This window comes from Anopheles stephensi, chromosome X (genome assembly GCF_013141755.1).
Source record: "Anopheles stephensi strain Indian chromosome X, UCI_ANSTEP_V1.0, whole genome shotgun sequence".
Taxonomy (NCBI): domain Eukaryota; kingdom Metazoa; phylum Arthropoda; class Insecta; order Diptera; family Culicidae; genus Anopheles; species Anopheles stephensi.
The window spans coordinates 17,056,054-17,080,097 of NC_050201.1; the positions used below are offsets into that span (position 1 = coordinate 17,056,054).

The 24,044-nt window shown below is 39.7% G+C and overlaps 3 protein-coding genes across 8 annotated transcripts; all 3 read left to right on the plus strand.

The window, feature by feature from the left end:
- The first annotated feature begins 667 nt into the window (after window positions 1–667).
- LOC118511869 (uncharacterized protein C6orf136 homolog) lies at window positions 668–4,292 on the plus strand. 2 transcript variants are annotated; one of them, XR_004906186.1, is made up of 6 exons: window positions 668–1,136; window positions 1,277–1,408; window positions 1,496–1,656; window positions 1,735–1,956; window positions 3,740–3,849; window positions 3,983–4,292. XR_004906186.1 is itself a non-coding variant. In XM_036055473.1 (6 exons), exons 1-6 carry the CDS (start codon window positions 990–992, stop codon window positions 4,097–4,099), a joined length of 849 nt encoding a protein of 282 aa, XP_035911366.1. In that variant the 5' UTR covers window positions 668–989; the 3' UTR covers window positions 4,100–4,292. The 2 variants fall into 2 exon arrangements, 1 of the variants encoding a protein (XP_035911366.1); XM_036055473.1 differs by having other exon boundaries at window positions 3,780–3,849.
- A 589-nt stretch (window positions 4,293–4,881) lies between these two features.
- LOC118511593 (stromal interaction molecule homolog) lies at window positions 4,882–16,458 on the plus strand. Of its 5 annotated transcripts, none has more exons than XM_036054858.1 (8): window positions 4,882–5,274; window positions 6,636–7,050; window positions 7,614–8,073; window positions 12,555–12,739; window positions 12,812–13,160; window positions 13,230–13,402; window positions 13,479–14,046; window positions 14,252–16,458. In XM_036054858.1, the coding sequence occupies exons 3-8, from the start codon at window positions 7,620–7,622 to the stop codon at window positions 14,344–14,346; spliced, it is 1,824 nt and encodes a 607-aa protein (XP_035910751.1). In that variant the 5' UTR covers window positions 4,882–5,274; window positions 6,636–7,050; window positions 7,614–7,619; the 3' UTR covers window positions 14,347–16,458. The 5 variants fall into 5 exon arrangements, with proteins under 5 accessions (XP_035910751.1, XP_035910762.1, XP_035910772.1 ...); XM_036054869.1 differs by having other exon boundaries at window positions 12,576–12,739; XM_036054879.1 differs by having other exon boundaries at window positions 4,898–5,010; window positions 12,576–12,739.
- A 482-nt stretch (window positions 16,459–16,940) lies between these two features.
- LOC118511860 lies at window positions 16,941–23,664 on the plus strand. The gene is made up of 4 exons (XM_036055432.1): window positions 16,941–17,072; window positions 19,151–19,553; window positions 19,940–20,113; window positions 21,294–23,664. The coding sequence occupies exons 2-4, from the start codon at window positions 19,273–19,275 to the stop codon at window positions 21,769–21,771; spliced, it is 933 nt and encodes a 310-aa protein (XP_035911325.1). The 5' UTR covers window positions 16,941–17,072; window positions 19,151–19,272; the 3' UTR covers window positions 21,772–23,664.
- The last annotated feature ends 380 nt before the right edge of the window (window positions 23,665–24,044 follow it).

Below are 24,044 nucleotides of genomic sequence, written 5' to 3' on the forward strand. Positions count from 1 at the left end.
CAAGCGATACCACCACCGGCGCCTCCTCCGATGCTGCCGTCACTCTTCTCAATACCCTTCCCCTTGATCACCAAAGAACTGTTATGTCAGGTCGAGAAATGTCAATTTGCTCTAAACAACTCTACCTTCTATATCCATATACCTTGATCTCCAAGGTGTATGTATTTAGAAGGTGGATTTTTATCGATTTGACAGGGCGACATTTTAGTCGAGTTATGTCAGAGTTTGTTTACAAAAACATATGGTATGGGGCTACCAACATGAACAAACAGCCTCGATTCTCAGTCCTTTGAGCAATTTCGCTAATTTATGGGTCATCTTCGCATATTAAGTGTTGTCCCACAGACGACTGACGATATTTGGTTGCATTTTTCGTCAAAAAGTCGCAAGCGATACCATCACCGGCGCCTCCTCCGACGCTGCCGTCACTCTTCTCAATACCCTTCCCCTTGATCACCACGGAACTGTTATGTCAGGTCGAGAAATGTCAATTTGCTCTAAACAACTCTACCTTCTATATCTACATACCTTGCTTGATCTCGACTAAAATGGTGGGCTGTCAAATCGACAAAAATTTACCTTCTAAATACATACACCTTGGCTATATCCATATACCTTGCCCTCGATGACCAAGGAACTGTTATGTCAGGCTGAGAAATGTCAATTTGCTCTAAACAACTTTACCTGCTATATCCGTATACCTTGGCTGCGCTGCACATTTGTCCCTGCTTGTTCTTTCACATCGTGCCTGTCGCTCTAATTTTCCGGTGTGCACTTCTTTGATAATGTAATTACTTTTGCTGGCAAAAACATTGCTCCGAAAATAAAAGAAAATGTACCAAAAGCGCCTCGCGGTGTGTGCATGCTGAAAGCCTGCGAACTGTTGTGGTGTTTTGCAGTTTCTCTATTCACTGGTACATAGCAGCGCAGGAAAGTGTTCCAAACGGTGCTGAAAATCCCGAGTGTCCCTACAGCGGCCTGCGCAAACCATGGCCAACTGTCTACGGAGCGTTACGCGTAAAAGTCGATCTCTGGTGGGTGGAATATTCCCACCCCGTTCATTCGGTCCCGGTACGCATGCATGTGAGCTGCATCGTGCCTGTGTCACCGCTGCAGCCACCATTGCTGGTGCAAATGTAAGAAGTCCAACATTCATAACACACCCATGAAATGCATGTCTCAACTAAAACGCATCGCATATTGCATAATACCGTATTGTGGTTCAATTTGTTAATTGTTCTTTTTTTTATACCTTCATCAACCTCGGACAATTTAGAATCGATCCAAACTACCAGCTGGGGCAGTCTCACATGCATTTGAAGCGGACCGAAATCGAAAGGCGTTGTTTGAGCGAAACACTCACTACAGTGAACGGTGCGAGCAGATCGAGGACCTATATTGCACCGAGGTAGCCGGCTCAACAGCTGCATTAAGATCAGAATCTGGATGTTGCATCATTTCGAACAATAACATTATTTTACCTTCACTTTTGTAGGGCAACCAACCTAAAGAAAGTCAACCTTCCGAAGAGCAGTTACATCGCGTATATCACGTGCTGTCTCAAACATTACCGAAGCTATTTGTGCAACCACTCGACTACTCTATCTACAGTCCGAATTTAATATTCGAGAACAACATTCGTGGTACACGCACAGAGTACGATTAACTAACCTACGCAAAAGGGAAAACACAACTTTGTATATGATTTGATTTGTTGATTTACTTTGTTTCCAGAGGACTGTACCATTATGTGAAGCAAATCGCATTATTACGCACCGTGGGCCATTTAAAATTTGCCTATGTTACCTTTGAAATATTAAAAATCACCAAACAGTCCGAGGATAAAACCGTTAAGGTGCGATGGCGCATCAGGGGCATTAGTGCCCTCAAAGTAATGTTACAGTTTTGGAAGTATAAGCTATGGAAGCTAAAGGAAATATTCGACGAGCAGGAAGCGTAAGTATTATCAATGAGTATGTTTTTTTATATTGGTAATACAATTATAAAAGCCAGGCTACATGATGCGAGATGCCAAAAAGATTTCGCTAAAGGGGAGTGGGGGGGGATACGCGAAATCTACCCGTCAAAAAGATTTCGCCTCGTTAAGCTGAAATCTCGGAAAGATTTCGCTTCTCTCTAGCCCTCTCTGTCACATTCTATGCGTTGCCATGGTAGTTTTCGGTTGAAGAGAGAGATAGCATGAAGTGCTCTAAACAACGCGAGTAGATGAACCGAGACGATTCTGGCGTAAAAATTTTGCAAATCCCCCCCCTTTTTAGCGAAATCTTTTTGGAATCTCGCATCATGTAACCTGGCTTTTAAACAGTCTCTGAAAATTTCCACACAATTCATGCCTCTCAAAGATAGAAAACGTCTCAAGATAGTTATTCTCTAAGCTTTTATTTAAGGAACAAAATTGATTTTTATTTGGTTACAAATACTTATTTCACACTTCAGTGTTTATAAATAATCCTATCTTGCTTTCCTTCCCGTAGAGGTGTTAAATCAAGGGTGATGTGCTTTTGCGATTTCTAAGAAGAGTTGACTCGTTTTTTTGGAGTTATGTTCGCATCTTTTTGGCAGAAGTTCTGAACTTCTATAGGAAAATTTCCTGAACTAGCTTATATACTATTTAAAAAATTAATCTATCCTAGATTTTTTTATACGACGACCTGGCCGTATTGCTCCCTAGAACTATTTAACAGTCAAAAATCACAGACATACAAACATGTACCATAATTACAAAACATCGAAGCTTAACAAAATTTAACACAACACTAAAAGCCATCGAATACAAAACGCATATTACACAACACTAAGGACATAACGTTACAAAAACATCTTCTTTCTTGGCACTACAGCCTTGAGAGGTAGCCTGCCATTTCTGGCTTTCTGTGACTTAATTTTACCCGTAGTAAAGTAGTCAGCCTTTACCAGTAGTAAAGTCTGGAAGGGATTTGAACCCCGGCCCTGTCGTGTGAAGACCGGTGCCGCTATCGCTTCGGCCACCGAACCGCCTCACGTTACAAGAACACTAAACGCAAAATCTGAAAACAGGCACAATACACTGGACATACAAAAACTGATTCAGCACTCTCACGAACATGTCTTGTATGATTGTGATATGTATGAGTTTGTGAGTAGTCAGCCTAACCTTTTCTTCCATCATAGTTGTACCTGTGGTGTCATGGATTCTACTCGTTGCTGTGCGCAAGAGTACGTCCAGGATCATCTGAAGGAACCTATTTTGAATCATTAGTACTGCCAGCACATCTCCGATCATCTCGATGCTACACAGCCGTACACCAGTGTCGGGGAAACTACCATCCTACAAACAGTCAATTCATTCCCAAGAACAGACATGGCTTTATCTTTAACAGAGGATACAAATTGGACAAGTATCCAAATACTTTAGGCCGTAGATGTTGAATATGGTGTTTGAAGGAAAGCTTGCGATCGATTACTACCCTAGCTATTTTACGTTGCCTGGCTATCTAAGCTGCATATAACACTTGCACTGCAATATTTGCCTGTAAATATTCTGGCGGGTTTGTACAAATCCCATCATTGGATTAATATGCAACGATTTGATTCAAGTCTACAATGAAAAGCCGCTTTACCCTTTTTCTACTTTCTGAGATGGCATCCATTTTGAGCTGCCAGTCCTGTCGGTGTGCATTATATAGAGGTTTTACCGTACGTAAAACTTAACGAATTGCTTAATTTTTGCGTTTTTCAGAAAAACGATCTGAAGAATGTGATATTCTTTCTTTTTCCAGCTGGTACGATGGCTTCTCGGTGCTTTACGTTGGCTCTGATGGATTGGTGTCCAAACATGTAGTTGATAAGGTACGCCATTATTATTATTCTTTTTTCCATTTCCATTATTATTCTTATAATTATTCCTTTTTCCATTCCATTATTTGCACATTCCGAAATGAAAGCGTTTAATGCTAATATTATATATTTTTCTACTCTATAGATTATGCCGGACGATGAAACGATAAAGGCCCCGCCGAAAACCATTGTTTCACCAAAATTGGCTTTAGTGGTTGGACTCACTGCAGAAATCTATCCTGTAGTGAGTACGATGAATTAACGATAAAGGTCGCCGTATAAATCGTGTGTGGTATTGGTATTAGCAAGGTTTAATGTTGTTGAGCCCCCATTTGCTAAAGATTGTGCCGTCTTCGCTGATTTTTTTTAATTATAATAGTGTTATAAGTTATGAAGTGACTGTTGTGTGAGAATTTGTTGAGGGAAAAAATAAACGAAAACAGGTAGAAACGAAATGTTGCCTCTGTTTTCACTTAGCTATACTAGAAAGAAATATTGGAAATGGCTGTGATGTAATCAACGCCACTAGTTGTTACATAATATACTAAATTCCAATGAGCTACGCAATCAATAAAATAACATAATTTAGTATCAGGTTTGATTGACGTACTAGGCTCGCATGTCATAATTAATATTAATAGTGCAGCGAGCTAAACATTTAATTGTGTAATTTAATTTAATTTTCGTGTATAATCAGATAGTCAAATTCGGTAGGTCTATCCATAGAATAAATATGACTTCTTCGTTTCAGCTAAAACAGCGTTTTATTTGCAATATACGAGTTTCCAAATGCAGGAAATTTAAGAATCTTCTATTTTTAAAGAAATGTATATGAAACCTGATTGAAAAAAGAACATATTTGTTTGCTTTTATTTAAACTAGCCTAACATGATTGAAAGTATAAAATCTTGCATCGTTATAATTAAAATTGAACGGGCAAATACAATAATTGTCTGAACATTATAAGGAGACATAGCATAGTTCGCCAGCCCTGCTCAGGTCAAATTGACAGCTGCTCGTTTAACTGTCAGAATGGTGTACGGAGAAATGTTTTCGTATACAAAACTAGCTGCGACTGTTCATTCTATATCGTTTCTCGCTCTTCTCTCATTATACGCTTGCAAAAAGCAGCTTGCATAACCTTGAATCCACATATTTCTCCTCTTTTATATAGTAAGATTTTATTGGGCATTAACATTTCACACATACACAGTCACTCACATACAAAATACGTCCGTCCGTAATACATTTGTTTCGGTGGTAGGCGTTTCGATTGTTTTGTTTTGCGTGTCTTTTTGCGTTCAATCTTCGACCTTTCTCGTGCTCGTGGCCTTCTTAGATAAAATTTTATAAGTTGCTCGGAAATGAAAATAAACGGAAAAGTTTCACGACATTACCCTAAGTGATTAATTGCTGTGGAATACGGTGGTGTGAACGGTAAGTGATATGATTCGTCAGAATCACAGCCAAATGAAGCGAAAAATCAGAGCCAAAGTGAAAGTGGAATCGAAATGAGTGTGTGCGGATCATTTTGGTTTCGTCTGCGTGTTTCTTGGAGGTTTTGGTGGTTAAAAGAATACGTATGGGTTAACAGAGCACGCCTGATGCTCTGCCCATTGGGTGGCTGTGTGCAATGTAATACCGTGTATTTTTATCGTGGTCCCAAGATTTCCTGAGATTTTCATTGCTGCCTCATGCAGGCGGCCCACATGAGCCACTCGCTATCATTAAAAACGAATCGACTCGGAAATAGGTGAAAACCCCTGTACTAGTGCTTAGTGTGCGCGCACCCGATAGACCGCAAGGGCAATGTTGTTCCGTGTATAGAAATATTTTCGCCAAGCGATTGGATCGGCACGGTTGTGTCGGATGACGCACACAGCAAATACAGCAGCCCCGGAAGAATATACTCGAACTTGATCGTCAGGGGAACTGGAATCGTTGTTCGCCGTGGAAAAGGTGCTGTAGTGTGAAACGGTGGCAGTTCGATGTGGGTAGTGAGGAGTAGAGGTGTTTTTCGGTACAATTTATGCTCTTCAGAATCCAACTCTGTAAAACACAACCGAACCACCATGCGTATGTGTAAGTGCGCTTGTATCCGATGACAACGCAGCAGCTTCAAGCAAGTTTGCGGTACAAGCAGTTTTGCTGCAATTTTCGCCAATAGCCAGAAGTTAAATGCCGTTTAGCAATGTTAGCTGTTCTGTAAACAATGCGTACGATGCATCCATTTTAGATCCTTACGCTTCCTGGAACAATCACACAGTGTGTCTATTGCTTCAGTTTTATTTGCATCTTCGTACATGTGAATGACTGCCAGTGGATGTGTGCGCGTTTGTTGCGAGCACTGACAGTTTTTGACAGCAGCAAAAATATAACCGAATATGTATTAAAAACGAATCCACGAATTGGTAAGCGAAGTGATGGGGCGAGGGAACGAGAAGGCGAAATAGGCAAATTTGTTCGATAGAAGAACTAGAAAAAAAAAAAACTAAAATCGTGAGTAATCAATTCGCGCAACAATTTACAGCACTCAGTTCGTACGTGTGCCTTTTTCGAACCTTACCTTAAAACCCACATTTGGTGAGGCGTGCACTTGTGTGTGTGTGTGTGTGTGTGTGTGTGTGTGTGTGAGTGTGCCTGCGCGCGCGAGTAATCTGAATCGGTGCAACAGCAACTGTATAAAGTGATCCCTTTTACCGAACGTACCGTTTTCTTTTTCCTGCTTTGATCATCTTAAAATTGGATAATGTTTTTAGCATTGGTGTTTTCATTTCATTTTTTCTTCTTTTGCGTAGTGAACCAGCTCGAGTGCTGCAAGTGTAGATGATCGCTGCTGAAAGGAGGGACACTTCGTCGTACAAGAACAAGTCGTCATATAACAATAGTTGAAGCAATATATTCACACAAACACACACGAACGTAGAAAGAACGCTCATTATAGCAGCAGCTGGAAGGTTGCGAGGTTGGTTTGGGGTGGTTGTATGATTGAACGGTCATACAGTCTTCCCTCCCTTTCCATCACGAACGGCGACCTTCACGTGTGTGCTCGGTGCGTATTGCTGTAAGCCTAGAGCTGCACTTGCACTTGTTCGTTTTCATCACGATCGCCACAACCACCACCATCACCACAACCACTACTACTTCGTGATCGGTTCCTGTCCTCATGGATAGAATCTCTAATGCTACATCATAATAGCTGCACAGCGACATGTGAGTAGACGACCACGGCGTACAGCAATTAAAAATCTGCCGGAAAAATGAGCATTTCCTCTGGAAGGTGTGAGGATCACGGGATCTTCCCATGGATCGTAGTTAGCAAATAATGATCAGTTTACGTAGATTAGGAGATTACTGCATTTAAGCAGGTGTGATTGAAAGACCGTTACCTTGCTGAATAAGGGATATGGAAAAGTTTGATAACAAGTGCAAGTGGATTGTCTTAACAGCAGGATCCATGTTATGTAAAATAATTATATTGTACGTGTGCCCTCAGGTATAATCCATAGGACTTTTAATGATCATTTATTTTTTCGATCGAGCTAATCACCTGTTAAGAGAATATAAATAGTAAACTGCGAATAGCTTCCAATAGTTTCCTACGGCAAGTACCCTTTTTTGGGACACAAAAGAGGTAACACGGTTTGTCGAGTCAGTTTAATTGCCGCATATGATAGCTCAGGTTTTTTATAAGTGAAAACATGGGCACAGTTGAAGTCTTGTCGCAGTAGACAACGATTACTGATGTTTTATACCATATTTTTCTCAAACATTAGCTCGAGATGCGATACTTAGCAAGGAACTTCAACGTATTCGCCTGCTGCTGTTCGCTTCTGCTCCTACAGCTTGGAGGGCTCGCTGACGCAGAGATAGATGGTGCTGAAACTCCGGCAAAGGCAGTTAACCATCAGCAGTATCAGCACCAGCCACAATCAGCCTACTCACAAATTTCGAACAATAAACTCCATCAACCGACTGTTTCTGCACCACATCACCATCAACCAGCACAGCATCCAGATGCACCACCGGTTCATTATCATCAGCAGGTGCCACCACCGGCACCACCACCCTCACCACCACCGGTCCCTGATCGTGCGCTGTCCCGTCAGCCACCGTCGTCGTTGGCGACGTCACCCCAATCGTTGTCTACACAGCAATCTTCTCGACCGCTCGAAACACGCAACTCCTACACTGTGCTGAGCCAAGCGATGTCCCAAGCAGTGCACCACGAATTCGGTATGTATTGGGCAGAACTCATCGATACAGTAATTTTGTTGGTTTGTTTCTTTTTTTTTGTTCTTTTTCTTTTTGTGTTTCATTTCCTGCCTTGTCCTTTTATGTGCGAGGGGGAAAACAGGAGAAAAATGCTTTTCGGCTTTATCGTTCAATTTTCAGACCGATGAGCATGCGTTCTTCATCTATTGGCTCTTGTTTTTTCCTCCACATATGAAAATCATCTGAAACCCGTTTCATTTGCCTTCTTACTACTTGAAGTGTCTCGGTGTCCGTCCATCTCTGACCGAGCAGCAGAATAATTTGGTCCAAAGAAGGCGACTCGAAAGGCGAAAAGCATAATTTAATTTTTACATACTTTTCAGCTAAATCATCAATGGTTTTTTCTATTCAAATGCAGCAGTAAATGTGTGCGGCAAACAATCGAATTCTAAATTTAACCCAATTCTAGTAGCACAATGCAATTCAATTCAATCTACTTGCTGACTTATTGCTTTGAATCATTAAAGAAAACCGGCACAATGTGCAACATATTCATTTAATTGAAATTTTCGGGACGAAAAAGTAATTAGGATATAATTTCTATAGATTTGATATCGTTACTGTAGCAATACGGCCTGGCCGTTCTTGATGAATAAAAAAATACATATTGTTACTGTACACAACAAACGGGAGTATTTTGCGATGTTATTACCGCTTTCAATAACTGCACCGCTGTATGAACATCGGTTTTAAGTTATACATTATTCACTATTCAGTACCGTTTTTCTGTGTTCTAAAGTTCGAGAAAGCACATAATTTGCCACCACACAAAATAGCTGAGATAGGAAGTACATTCTCAATCTTATCGATTAAATTGTTTTCCGTTAGAAATAACAATTATTTCATGCTTGTTACAATACGCATTTCATTTGCACGTGTTTAAACTGTGTAATGCTTCTTATTATAATGTAAAATGCTTTAAATGTGTGTATGTTAAATAGTACAGCAAGAGTTCCATGAACGTTACCTCTCAAACGTAATTATTTCCCTGTTATAAGTTTATAAAATATGTTGGTTATTAAGGGAATTACGTGTACGAGGTTTCTTAACTAGATCCCTTAAGTCATTAAGAGCTGCATGGTGCTGTACCAACCACTCAGCCAGAACAAACCTCGAAGCCATGGCATTGATTCCAATCTAAGCGGGTGACATTGGCTGTCACAAATTGAATACCACTTAATAGACGCTAATTAGAATTATGACCACGAGGAGGCAATGACGTACTGAGCATATTTATCTTTTGCATCAAAAGTATAATTCAGCTAGCTACTTATACAAGGGAATTTTGTTTGCACAGAAGCGGCTGGTTTTCTTTATCTGAGACGCGGCTGTTCTCTTTGACTAGTGGGCTTGTGTCCCTATGTACAAGGGAATTAAACGGCATTTGATAAAACAGATACGACTTCAATTAGCCGCTGTTTACCTAGTGTAAACTAATAAAAAAGATGCTTTTGTTTGAAGCGTTCGTGTAATGTTTAGTGTTGGTGGTTGTTTTATCGCGTATGGACGTACTTGCGTGTTATAGCCTGAATGGCTACAAAACAACCTTACCAGGTCTGTGCATATCAAATCACCTATTCCAACCGTTGGCGTGTACAATGTGTGCAGTCAAGAGATGAAGATCGTGTCACCTGGATACGGATCGCTTCATCTTCACGCTCGAAGAAAATATGTTTCCTTAATTTTCTTTCTATTTTTTCTTACCCAGTGCGTTTTTAGATGTGTCTTCCAAACACATGTAAATTGAATACACTAACACTTGGCCGTTTAATGTAAATGTGCTAGGCGGATTAGTGTAGAGGCGAATCGAACGATATGTATGATAAATGCATGATAAATGTTTCTTTGGTTGTATAGTTACAAATATTGAGAGTTGCCGATAATACTGATACAGATTTTTTTTATCAAGCTAATATGACACAACGAAAAGAAAAAATGATCGTCTCCTTGCAAAACTAGTGAGACACTTGGAACAAACTGGCCTGGCCATGGCCATCGGGCGATAAGGTTAAATGAAAAACTTAAATTGATTGCTAAATTGATGATAATTTAATGTTAATAGGCTCTTTGTCTTTACTTTACGAACACTATTGTTCGGTACGTTTTATCTTCTTCTTTGGCCCTGTAATCTGTAACCTGTAAGAGTTCTTGGCCTGCCATTACTGACTTCCTTGATTTGACTTTATCCGTAGCAGGATTGTCCTGAGTACGGAAAAAATCACGGCCCGGACAGTGACACCTATTGCGAACCAAATTAACCATCAGTCGATAAATATATCGATCGATATAACGAATCTCATGGCGGAATGGTATCGCAACGCAACAAATTTGTCAACCCGTAAAACGATCGTAACAACTGTGCCCGTCATACAAATCGAGCAGTGGTTAAAAAAGTCGTTAATTTGCATCGCGAACGACACAGTTTGGCTATACCGATCGATATATTTATCTACTGCCCTGAACCAGTTGATAAACGGTACGGAGTCGGATTTGAGAGCTTACGTTGGATTTAGGAAAAAAAAAATGTACTATTAATATGCTATGTCAAAATATTAACATATTTCCTAACTTGTTTTACATATATTTCAAAAAAACTCAAACCTTTTCAAGTAAATCTAACGATTTTGTTAGGCCGTAAAAGAAAAAAAATTGGCTGAAAATTATATTTATCATGATTTTGCCGAGAATTTAAATGAAATTCGAATTTTGAATAAATATAAACAATCAACATGTAATGTCAGTGACACCTGTCACGAAGCCAGTCGATAAAAAAGAACCACTGGTTTGGTTATATCGACTAATAAATTTATCTACTTGAACAGGCATCGCGAACGCCTTCTGCTCACGAGTCGATAAAAACATAACGTTCGATACATTTACTAATCGAGTAGTTACGCTATCGGTCAAATTAACTGTAAAATCTTGGGTTTGTTTACAAATACACCAGTTTACATCAGACCGCCACCCCGTACGTAGGGCTGACTACTTTACTACGGGTAAAACTAAGTCAGAAAGCCAGAATTGGCAGGCCAAGACCTCTCGAGTTTGTAATGCCAAGGAAAAAGAAGAAGAATATTTTAAGTTGTTGAATATTCTTACATTACACGTTGATTGTTTACGTTTATTCAAAAATTTCCAATTTCTGTTCTTTGAAAATCTCTGCAAAGTCATGATAAGTATAATATTCAGCCAATTATTCTTTTCTTTCACGGCTTAATAAAACCGTTAAAGTTTTACTTTAAAAGGCTTGGATTTTTTAAATATATATAAAATGAACGTCAATACGGCGTCAAGCCGTCTTACTAGAAATATAAATAAAATAAATAATATAAAATAAATTTGGAAATATGTGTATATTTTGACATAGCACATAAATAGTACATACATATTTCTCTAAATCCAACGTTAGCTCTCAAATCTTCCTGTTGATTCGACTCCGTACCGTTTATCAACTGATTCGGGGCAGTAGATAAATATATCGATCCGTATAGCCAAACTGTTTTGTTCGCGATACAAATTAATGACTTTTTTATCCACTGCTCGAATTTTTCTCACGATTTGTATGTTAACTTCGTTCTACGGGTTGACAAATTTGTTGCGTTGCGATACCATTCCGCCATGAGAGTCATTATATCGATCGATATATTCATCGACTGGTGGTTAATTTGGTTCGCGATAGGTGTCAGTTATTCAATACCCGGTCCTGCGTGTAAAGATCGGCACTGCTACCGTCACGGCAACCAAACCGACGTAATCTATGTATTATAAGTCTTATTTTATTACATGCGTATCTTTACCTTCTTCTTCTTCTTCTTCCTTGGGGCTACAAGCTCGAAAGGATTCGGCCTGCCATTTTTGTAGCAACTTGGATTTTACCGGTATCAGTGATGCAATGATGCAAGGTGCATTTTACACTAGGTTCTGAAGCATCGTTTTAGCGGACACATCGTTGTGGCCCCACCGAAACTGTTTATATACTTATTTTTTAGTGTAGATGATTGTATGAACTTTACTTCCAAATGTAACACACCTTCAATCTCTGTTCGGTTTTTCACAGCATTTTCAATACTCATTCTATCAACACCTTTCATTATTTTACTGATAAGATTCCGTGGTTAGTATCTCCTCGGATTAGTGTGTGCGTGTATGAAAGAGTGTGATTTCATTTGTGTTAATATGTTTCCACATATTCCTATCCCGCTACGCGTTGAGTTCTTTTCTTTGTTTGAGGCTTATCATCTTAAAATCAAATGAGCAAATTTGATGCATCTGTGTTCCTTCCATCACTCTCGAAAGCGGCAATGTTTGGCCGTTCGTGTCCGGTAAGCTGTACACGGTTATCGTTGTGTTCCAGTTTTCCAATCAGCCATCTCCGTTTGCTAACGCAACGCGAAGCAACTATGAAGCAAAGAGGAAACAAAATGACTGACTTAAGTCCTAAGATTTTTTATTTCTTATTTCAGGTACGTACGGCAGTGGCGCGATGGTCGGTGGAGATGCCTGCATCATCGACGACATTGACTGCCTGGCGCATCACGACCAGTTGGGCATGGAGGCAATACGTTCGCTGCATCGCCAGCTTGATGACGACGATAACGGTGACATAGATCTTTCTGAATCTGACGACGTAAGTAGTCCTTACTTCGAGCATTTTTGTTCTGGTTTTATTTCGATGTTAATGTGCATTGCTCTATTGCAGTTTTTACGCGAAGAACTTAAGTACGACTCGGGCTACGAGAAGCGACACAAGGCATTCCACTTCAACGACGACATGCATATCTCGGTGAAGGAGCTCTGGGAGGCCTGGCTATGTTCGGAAGTACACAATTGGACAGTCGATCAAACGACCGAATGGCTGGCGCAAAGTGTTCAGCTGCCGCAGTACGTGCATTTGTTTCGCTTGCACAAAGTTACCGGTAAAGTGCTTCCCCGGTTGGCAGTCAACAATATGCACTACGTGAGCAATGTGCTCGGGATCAAGGACCCAATCCACAAGCAGAAGATTGCCTTAAAAGCAATGGATGCCGTGTTGTTTGGACCACCACGTGGTAGGTGTAGCGGTTGGTCAGCTTTTTTTTTCATGAAGTGAGGAGATCTTTTTCTTTTTTTTGCAACAGAAACTGGTACAAGGTGGAAAGATTTACTTCTAGTAACGCTTCTACTAACGGCAATCATAGGCAGCTGGTATGCCTATCACCAGAACAAGAGCGCCAAAATACACATTCGCCGCATGGCGAAGGACGTCGAGGGCCTGTTGAAGGCGGAAGTAGCACTGAAAGAGATGCAGAAGGTATAGGCATGAGGTTTTATCGGCAAATATCGAGGCAATATTTAATAGTCTCCGTTGTTCCTGTCTTTTGTTACAGGAGTTGGAACAGGCCCGAATTGAGCAGGAAAATGTGGGCAAGGAAAAGATGGACCTCGAAAGGCGGCTCCGCGAAGCGCCGACCCTTTCCTCGTCCAGTTCCGAGTTGGAATTGCAACAACTAAAGCAAGAGATCGAGGTGCTGCGGTCGGAGCTGAATCGGGCCGAGGTTGAAATTCACGACCACTGTTGGACGCCACCACAGGGTCTTCAGAGTTGGCTGCAGCTCACGTACGAGCTGGAAAACAAGCATCACATTCGTAAGCGCATCATGGCTGAAAAACAGCTCGAGCAGGCGCGCGAAGCGTGCGAAAAGTTGCGAAAGAAACGCTCGAGCCTGGTTGGTGCGTTTGTGTCGACGCATGGCAAAAGCATTGACGACGTGGATCGAAGCATTGTAGAGGCACGCAACGCGCTCAATGATGTAACCAACGACTTGCAGGAGCGAATGCACCGATGGAAGCAGATCGAAACGATGCTTGGTTTTAGCATCGTGAACAATAGTGGCATCGCACACCTGGAAAATTTGCTCTACAATCGCAACGGTGTCGCCGGCAAAACCTATCGATGTAAGCTTCTCCCACAGGCAATCGTTTTGCTATTTTGTGTTGTTTGTTATCTTCATCATACATGTTTTAAACCAAAAATTTGCTTTTAACTGGCATCCTGTTGAAACATACTTATCTTTCCTTTTTCATACTTTTTTTATCCCTCATCTTTTTTCTTAACACCACCACCACCAAAACCACCACCGCCATAAATTCTGACGGACAGCCCGATTGTCGAGTAGCCAGGATGATCTAGACGATGATTCCGTGCAAGGTAAGCCGATCAGCTTTGACAATTTTTCTATGTTCTCTTCGGAATAACAACGCGCCCGGCTTCCCTTAAAAATGTTACCAACGCAAAAACAACGCCGCGAGTGGTGCATTTCGTTGTGTGTGTGTGACACGGAACCGTCCCTCCCCTACCGGCTGCTGCAACCCGGATGTGTGTTTCGACGGTTCCGGAAGTTACTACCTTGTTTGTTCGTATTTTGAAACGTTCTGTAACGCATTTTACATTATGATTTATTGTTATTACTTCGGTTCGTATATTACTGTTTTGTATTATTTTTTGCTTTCTTTCCCTTCCAAATTGCTCTATTTCTTTATTTTTGTTTGCGAAAATGGTTCTGTAAAATCAAATTAATTTTTCGTTTACATAGTTTCGCATAGTTCTTTTTCTATGCTATACCGTACAATGTGTCCGCTATCCGTTTGTTAGAATATAATGCTAACATACGTTACAACATGCCGTAATACGTTGCTGTTTGTCAACAAGAACAGAAAAGCAAAACACTATATCAATAAGAATAGCTTCTTTTGAGTATTTATGTTCGCTATAAGCAACTTGTATGCGTTTGTCTTAAGTTATACTGATAGTGGAAATGAAAAGCTTTTGTTTTGTTGTGGTTTGTTACTGTTATATTAAGCGTTAACGGATTTTGAGGGAAACGCTTCGCAGCGTAATAAAGACGCTCCGATATGACTTATGATGGGTAAAGAAATAGCACTAGTGCAGCTGAAGAAAGGATTCGAAGGATCGATCAAAGAATGAAGTAACACATAATACATTTTTATCATTAATTATGCTCCTCATCTGTTCCTGCATTCTTCTTTCTTATAATCGTTGTCTTTATGTGCTAGTAGCACTTTGCAAGTGCTTGTCTCACATGTTCCAGTGTGATGATAGATGAGTTATTGTTTTATTCCTGCTTTTTCAGTTCGCTCTGTTGTTTCAGTTACGCCCCTGGTAACAATATTATTATCCTTTCTCGCTTTGGTAGGTTTACTTGTTACTTAGACAGAACGAGAAAGTATTACGATGTTGCTACCTGGAGCGTCTTTACTGATTTAAAAGGTTTTATTTTTATTCTATCTCGTCGTAACATGTTTTTCTTTTTATGTGCAGTATTTTTAACCTTGAATGATAATTTGTTTTTCATATTTTGCTTCGCTTATTTTGTGAAATTTGTGTGTTTTCCCTGACTTTACTCTTCGTATTTCTTGTTTCGTAAAACTAATTTCATAGTTTTACTTCAATCGTTTTCCGTCCATGCCGAGGCTACTCAATTAGCTAATCTTTGTATGTCCCAGCATTTTTGACTTGGTTGCAACTTTTCTATGCAACAAATGAGCGTTTAGCGTTTTGTGCATTTCTTTTCCTGTACTATTGGAATGCCTTTATTCATAACTCGTTTAATATTTGCGAATGTTGTTCATCATCTGTCTGCAACAAGTTTATATTTATTACTTAAATACAGTTTAAAAGAAAGAGGAAGCTTCCTATTTTATGACAAGTATATTAATTTATCCAAACCATAATGGAGATGAGTACTTCGAACATAATATCTACATAATCGACCGAGCTGTCGTAATTGTACTTTATGTTATGTGCGTGTATGTGTATGTATGTGTATGTTTCTCTAGCTCAAAATGGCTTTGAGTTGTGTGTTCGAAGTACGGATCTTCGTTTTCTTCCTTTTCATTTAAAATTCCCTTCGAGAAGCTGAATATAACTATTTTTTATGAATTTAAAGTCGGTTTATATTCTCTTTTTTTAATTTCCATGAAGCACAAAAAACGGTAAAATAATGTTTAAACATTTAATCAAACTACTTAAGAAACGTGCTGAAAAATGATCAGAACCATATAACTATCGCAAGTCATTTACGAATGGCGTCTGTGAGGAAAGACCAAGAAAAAGTAAAACAAGCCTTAATGCGAGAAAGATGATACTGTTTCCTTTTATGATACGTCGCTTACGTTACATGTTTGGTTTATGTTCTGTATTTAATCTGTCGCTATCGCTAGCAACCATCTGTTAATCTTGAGTTGTTTGTTGGTTAAATTCGCAATAGAAACCGTAAGCAAGTTAAACAATAAAACAAACAGGCAAACCAACTCGGAATGTTTGTTTATTATTCGTTTTCCTCTCAACCCTCTCTTCATAAAAACACATGTAATACTTTATTAAAATGTTACGAGTTTGTGTTTGTAGATGTGTGAATGTCTGGGATCTGTGTTTGTATGTGTTCACAAAAAAATGCGAATAGAGGAAAGTAGTACCTTGCCTGCCAAAGGGTCGTTAAACGAAAATGCATTATTTATGAAAGTATACTTTCAGACGTTAACATAACTGTTTCTATCGGAATGATGCAATAGAAATACATACAGTAAATTCGTTACTTGTATAATTCCGTAATTAACGCAGTAAAAGCTGGTTGTTAAAATAATGTACATCCTTGTACTTCTAAATTAGTTTTCAACACCTTTACAAACATAAGGAATACTAAAAACGTTTTATATTTTGCTGTACAACATCCCCTATACACACATACACACACAGAGATTCACAATCAATACATATACGAATGCATAAATATTCCTGAAAGCTTGCTAACTATTAGTCAAAATGACGCGCATGATGGAGTCGGATCCGTACGTTTGGAACCGTGTATGTTCGTATTGTACCACACCTTATACAGCGTTACAGTTTTAGGGGAGGTATGCCTAAAGCCAAAGACGTTACCAGTTCCGCAAAGAGCACAGAGGTAAGATTTCGAATTGCCGTAAGAATTAACTATCAGTCTCTTCTGATTGCTTCTTTCTCTTTGCACAATCCTCCCCTTGTTTCTACCTACATACACACAAAAACACACACACACGAGCATAAAACAAAAACATGAAATCTTTTTGCCATGATCGTGTGTGTGAAGCTTTTCGCAGGTGTTATTATTAAATCTATAAGATACTAACCACATGCGCTTTGTTGAGTTTTTTTACATGCTCTTTTGTAGCCAACGCCTACTATGCTTGGTGTTGCTGCACTTTTGCTACTTAATACTACCCTCAAAGCTGTGTGTATATGTGTGTGTGTGCGAGTGCATTTGTGTTTGTGGCTTGCTTATAACTAATGAAGCCTCTGGATTTGTCGGATGTAATAAAAGGACAAAATGAGGTAGGATTACTAAAGCTTATTAAGGTTCAATGTTAGCATTATTCCATGTACAATGTAAAGTAACTTAAAGGCACCTTGAGATACATAAACTAAACGTAACAAGCAACTATCATATAGTGTAACGATTCATTAGACGAATAACATGAAACATTCCATAAAACACATAAGCTTTTTTAAGCGCATGGTCCATCTCGCCTTACTTTGCCCTCGCTGTGTGTGTATGTTTGTGTTCGAACTAAGATGCTTCTCAAGCCAGTATACATACCGATGACAAGAATTGAATTAAATTGAAGTGAATTATATTATAAAAATCCGAACCGAACAGTTAGCATGTTAGCGCATACTAATAAGACAAGGCGATCTGGTAAATTATTCTTACAAAAAACGTGACTTGAGGTGACGTGACGTGCCGGAACGTGCCGTGGTCGTGCTACTTTGGAGCATTTGATACCGGAACTTAGCTCATGTTGAGTTGCAAATTATTTGCTTAGAAGATAGCAGAACATCAATATGCAAACACATCGATTTATGACAACGTGCGCACCATTTGCAGCTATCCAAATATATAAATTTTTACCTTTACAAGTCGTATGGATGGTCATTGTCTTTGCTGTGGAAGTACGTTTATTGGCAGAATGGCATATATTCAAAAATAATGTTAATAGTTTCGTGATAAAGTATCGCCTTTTTCAAGGTATTCTGCGATCCGGGTAGCTGTCGACTATAAAATTTACAAGTCGGTCTATACAAATAGCAATTTGATTTTCTTGACAAAATGCTGTCGGTTTTTGACATATTTCCATACAAAACTCACATAATTTTTTCGCGAATTCATAGTTGCTGCTTAATACATAAATAAATAATTTTTGGATTTTACTTTAACAAGCTATTCACTTATAAAGTTGAGTGCTACTGAAGCCTACAATAAGGAGTTTTTTTTATTGCTAGACAGAGGGTTAGAGTGGAAAATTCCTGGTGGGAATGTTTGGTAGATGCCAACCAGAAATCACAGAACTATTACATTTGATAAATTGACATGCATTTACGGCATGTACTTGATTATTATAGGGCCGTCCGGTAACCAAGGCGACAGTGGCGCCGATCTTCACACGGCAGGACCGGGGTTCATATCCCATCCAGAACACCTCCTCGTGCGCAAGGATGATTACTTTGCTACGGGTAAAAGTCACTGAAAGCCAGAAATGACAGTTCCAGCACAATATGACAATATTACGCACAACTGCTGACAGCAAAAAGATGCAAACAAGTAAAAAATGGATCTATGAACCATTTGAGGAAAGGAATGGCAACAATAAAACTGCTGCATTATTAACATGATAGGCTTCACAAACTGACTGACTGTAGATTTGTTATGTTTCGTGTGCGTAATAGGTCAGTGCATTGTAGGGTTTATGTTTCAACATAGCATTATCCTTTTCACTGTATTTCTTGCCCTTTTGATCCGATTACGTACTCCATTTCATTTGTATTTAATTTCATTAGATTTTGTTTTCTCTTTTTCTTTTACTCTCTCACACTCCTTCCTGCCTTATCCTGTTCCGTATGTTCCGTTAACATATCATTCGTGCATGATGTTTGGATTGGCAACACTCTGGTTCCATCCTGGAACTCTCACCTTTTCGGTAACATCATCCTGGTTTCTTGGTATAGGATATTTGGAGAGCAATTGTCGTGGTGGTAGGGACGATTCTTCCGCGAGCGATGAAGGTGACCGTGAACGCGACACGGTGACATTCTTCCTTGGCGGTTGTCCGTCCACCTCTAACCTGCAGATGAGCGCCCTCAACACTCTTAACACCGGCATCATCGCACCGAGTACGGCCGCTTCGTACAATTCGTCGGCGACCGGTGGTACACTGAGCGGTTACGGCCCAGCCAACACCAACAGCAACAGCTTTACCAACACCACCACCAGTAGTAGTGGCGGCTATCCGAGCCTTTCGAACTACTCCGTCCCAGCGCCACCGTCCGGCGTACATCCAACTTTGCCGTTCTCGTCTTCCACCGGAGTTGCCTTCCCATCCATCTCACATGAGCACTCTGTCGGTGACAGGTAAGATCAGATCCCAAACGTTCCTCACGAATCTATATCCTCTGTTCCAGTTCCTCCTTAATTCTAACTATCATTTCCTTATGTTGATCTTCGTTTATTTTTATGTTTCTTTTCTTTCATGTGTATGTATTTTGCTGTCGATCCTGATATACACATAAATCGATCACCTGCCACACCACACTTCAACATGATTTTGCTACATCATATTCCGTTCTGTTTGGTGCAACAACTGTCTCTGGTCGCTGGGTAATGTATGTGTCGTTTAATTTAACTGCACTTGAAATTTTACTTTGGCACGACATTGTTTATGTATGGTGTTCTTTAAAAAAATAAATCTGTGTATGTGCGCGCTCGGTTTGGATGCATGGGTTTGCGGTTACCCCAAGTGCACAAAGTTTGTTTGGGGAAGAATACCAAGTGTCGTCGTCATCGCCTGCAACAATTGACCGTAGTGTGCTACCACGGGGGAAGAAGGCTCCAGCCAAACTGCCCCAGGTGGTACCGAGTGCGGTCGGTAAAGCACCGATGCCTCCACCCCGCAAGACACTATCCTCGCAGAGGTAAGATTCCAATTTGGTTGCACTCACACAAAAGCGTTTTTCCTCATATTGTTTTAGATTCGCCCACAACACAGTACTAGACAAACTACCCGAAACATACATTGATAGTTTAAGCGAACACACTAACCAAACAAACGCTAAAATTCTTTCCGTACCCATGGGCTGGTAGGTTTGAATGAGAAAAAAAAAACACATCATTCAATCGTAAAGCAGCAAGCACATTTTCTCACCCTATGTGTTCGTTGTATATTATGTTTGCTATCTATTTCAGACAGCAAAAGCTGCACGATAAGAATAGCAGTACTAACAGTAGCAAAAGTGATATAAACGAGTCCCTTCTCGGTGTACTGTAGATGTAAAAACAAGTGTGACGAAACGACACTCGATGGATAATTATTATTATGTTGTTCTGGAAATAGAGGAAATGCCAACACCTTTTTAGGGCGCTAAAAGTGGTTGCAAATCGTTGCGACTTTGCAGATAGTTAGTTTAAAGCAAAATGCAGGACAAAAAATAGAGAAAAAAGAGAGTGCGAAGAAAGCGACAAATGGAATCGTGCGTGTAGCACAATATTCTTCCTGGAAAGTGCAAGACAACAACATACAAAGATGCGTTCCGTGAGTTTCCTTATCTCTTACGCATATTTTTTGTTTGTTTCGCTCCCTACTTCTAAGCTTCCGCCAGCCACGTTGCCATCAAAGAATAACTGCTTATACTAATTTTTGTTATTTCCTTTTTCTATATTGTTAAAGAATTATGCAAGCCTTCCGGTTCTTCCTGTGTTTTGTTGTTAATTTTTTTTCGCTTTATTGATTTACAGCTGTTTCTCAATGCAAAAAAAAAAAACGAAGGAAAATGTTCTCCTTTGTTTCCTAAAAACAAACGATTTGAAATCGTTAATAAAGCGTAATAAAAAACTATTAAAACTAGTTTCGATGGAGAAGATCTTATTTGGTGTTGATACTTTGCTCGATTATTATGCTGTGATTATTTTTTTATTACTTTTGAAATGTTCTGAATTGTTGTTCATGAATTGTTCTACAAATAAGAGATCTAAGAATTGGTAGAAAAATTCGACTTGTGGAGAAAAAAAATAATCCAACTGCAGTATAATGTTTTTAATTTGATTTAATAGTTATAATGTTCATTTTTTAATGATCGACCCATTTCCATGTTTTAGCCTCTTTCAAATGGCCCGAGCTGACAGCACGGACCTGGTCACCCTGGAATCCCCAACGGTACCTGCTCCACCGTCAGCTTCAACTGTCTCGACGCCAGCATCGTTTGCTCCGGTCGGTGCCACCGCAGGACTCGTCGGCTTCAACCAGCAGCAACTACCCCAGCATCAGCAGTATATACAGCACCAGCAACAGCTCCAGCAGCGGTTCATCGACGGTAAAGTTTCACAGCAGCCGCAACAGCATCAACAGCACGGGAAGGATGTACTCCAGGATGCTCGGCGAATCGGAGGCGGCGATCAAAAGTCTACGACGGTGGCCTTCGGAGACGCAGTCGCTCCCGTTACAAGCACAGCCCTGCACCAGCCCGACGATGCCGGCTCGACGGACTCGTCCATCTTCGACGAGGACGTTAAGAAGCGCCCCCGGAAGCTGTTTTCTTTCGGGAAGCGCTTTGCAAAGTCGAAGAAACAGCAATAACGTTAGTAGTAGAAGCAGCAGTAGCAGTAGTATCAGCAGCAAACATAGCGACACGGGTACGATAACTGGGGGGATACATCACAAGCTACAACTAGACACGTCGTCCGGTCAACGACGACGGCGACAGCGTCCACGTTGGTCACCGCGACTCGGCAAGCCGGTCGGAGAAGGTGACGACAGCAGTGTACGATCGGTGCCTGTCGATGGACACCATTTGATATAGTACTTCCGTTACTTAGGTTGTAAGGGATTTATAGGTTAAGCTTTACTTGTAGATCTCCTGCGCTCTGGGAACATGTTGAAATGAGCTGCGCACACAGACAAACGACGATGGCTCAACAACAACAAACATTAAGTAAAAAACAACCGCAGCATCTTGCAGAGAGACTTTGTACCATTATTTATTGATAGTTCTTATAGAAGGTGGAACAATAGAACAGGATGTTTCGTTATTTTTGTCTTCCAGAAGCGGATAGCTATGAAAAAAGTATCATTTTGTCCTAATTGATTTTTTAAACTAGTACAAATAGGCTTGTTTATGATAGTTGTAAAGAAAGGAAAAAAAATAGTTAGGTTTCTTTCGAGTTTTTAATTTTCCTTGAAGTGCCTATCCGTTTGATCGCCTTTTTGCATGAGCCATTATTTATCTGCGTGCGAGGCACGTCTCACAAGATGGTTGTTAACAATTAAAATTAATTAAGATGGACGCTAGGAAAGCTAGAACGGGAATTTAACACACTTAATCGAATGCGAATATTGACATACGTCGATCGTACAAGGTTACACATGCACAGGAAGTAGATAAATAGCAAATTACACACATCTACACACTTAAACCGACATCCGAAAAGTCTGACAAAATTCTAAGCGATATGAGTGAACCACGAAGGTAAATAAAACTGTAAAATAACCCTTCCAAACTCGAAAGAGATGTAGTTAACTGGTGAAAGAGAAGTTTAAAGAAAGTGTAAAAACTATTTGGAAAAGGCCTTTTTCAAACAGTATAATAAAGTAGGAAACAACAAATTTATATCAAAACAATTATGAATGCAGAAACATTAGCAAGAGAACGAAGTCGAAGAAAACATAGTGCGGGATAAAAAAAAGGAGGCGCGTGGTATGGTGAAATATTGCACAACTAAGCAAGGACATTACAGCAATATATGCATCGAAATCGTGAAGTGCTGTAACTGTGGTTGTATTTGCAATGTATTTGTAATGCTGTGTATCTTTTTTCAGTTGCTCTTCACGTCTGTTGTTAGTTATTTCTTATTATCCGTTATTTATTAGTCAACTCCATTACATTTGAAACAATTCTTGGTAATTTTCAATTTAAGTGAGGCAGAACAAATCTTAAAAAGCAATCTTGAAGTTAAAGTTCACCTAACTTAATTTTTTTTTTCATCGGGATGCTTTTTCTGAGTAATCTAGAAATCTATATTAAAAGAGGAGCATTTTGCATAAGTGAAGAATTTGTAAAGAACAATGAAAAAGAGATAGAGGTGGCCTATGTTCGGTAGATAGATAAGGTATTCGCCATTCGCAAAAGTGTGTATTTTTATTGAAACGAGGGCTAGAAACTTATACCGACTCTGATGGAAAAAATGCTGATATTTACAATATCATTAAGCATTAAGCAACTGTAAAGGCGTCGGACGTATAGTGAACCACACACAAGATATTAACATACGCACAGAATGCTACAGAATGGCAGCGCTACCGTTACATTAGCGGCCAGGAAACGTTTAAGAGGGAAACATTCCGGCAGCATCGATAAAGAAGGTTCGGTGTTTAATTTTGTTTGGTCTATACTATTTGGTGAATACGCTACAAGATACCAAACACGTATAAGGCAACGAGTGTTAAATAAGAACATGCTTTATTTTAAAAAAATTCGATTTTTTTTGTGTTGCGTACTTATAGCTGATGGAAATTGGGGAAAGAATAATTAGCGAATATATACGACAAGTTGTGAGCGTATAGAAAAACTTGCTTAATTTTTGTTTGCTTTGCTTTTTCCATGTAATGTATGGGTTTTTTTCGATTTTCAATGTGGATTTTAAGCGTTTTGGGGCATTCGACAGAACTAAGTTCATATAAATAATGTGAAGGTATTATTATGCATAATTACATTTTAAACAACGTTATAAAGACCTGCCCGGCCAGGGACCTTCGCACGGTGTTACTGATTACACTCAATTTGCCTTTGCGAATGCGAGGATGAGAAAGGGAATGATTGCTGGTTTATTTTTGTTTCTATTCTTATTAAACAA

Excerpts from the sequence above, each read along its gene's own strand:
- LOC118511869 (XM_036055473.1), top strand. The coding sequence starts at position 990 with ATGGCCAACTGTCTACGGAGCGTTACGCGTAAAAGTCGATCTCTGGTG. Across the intron at positions 1,409-1,495 it reads AGGACCTATATTGCACCGAG|GGCAACCAACCTAAAGAAAG; the intron begins GTAGCCGGCTCA and ends TCACTTTTGTAG. Across the intron at positions 1,957-3,779 it reads ATATTCGACGAGCAGGAAGC|CTGGTACGATGGCTTCTCGG; the intron begins GTAAGTATTATC and ends TTCTTTTTCCAG.
- LOC118511593 (XM_036054858.1), top strand. The coding sequence starts at position 7,620 with ATGCGATACTTAGCAAGGAACTTCAACGTATTCGCCTGCTGCTGTTCG. Across the intron at positions 8,074-12,554 it reads AGCAGTGCACCACGAATTCG|ATTTTTTATTTCTTATTTCA; the intron begins GTATGTATTGGG and ends TTAAGTCCTAAG. Across the intron at positions 12,740-12,811 it reads ATCTTTCTGAATCTGACGAC|TTTTTACGCGAAGAACTTAA; the intron begins GTAAGTAGTCCT and ends GCTCTATTGCAG.
- LOC118511860 (XM_036055432.1), top strand. The coding sequence starts at position 19,273 with ATGAGCGCCCTCAACACTCTTAACACCGGCATCATCGCACCGAGTACG. Across the intron at positions 19,554-19,939 it reads GAGCACTCTGTCGGTGACAG|TGCACAAAGTTTGTTTGGGG; the intron begins GTAAGATCAGAT and ends GGTTACCCCAAG. Across the intron at positions 20,114-21,293 it reads AAGACACTATCCTCGCAGAG|CCTCTTTCAAATGGCCCGAG; the intron begins GTAAGATTCCAA and ends TCCATGTTTTAG.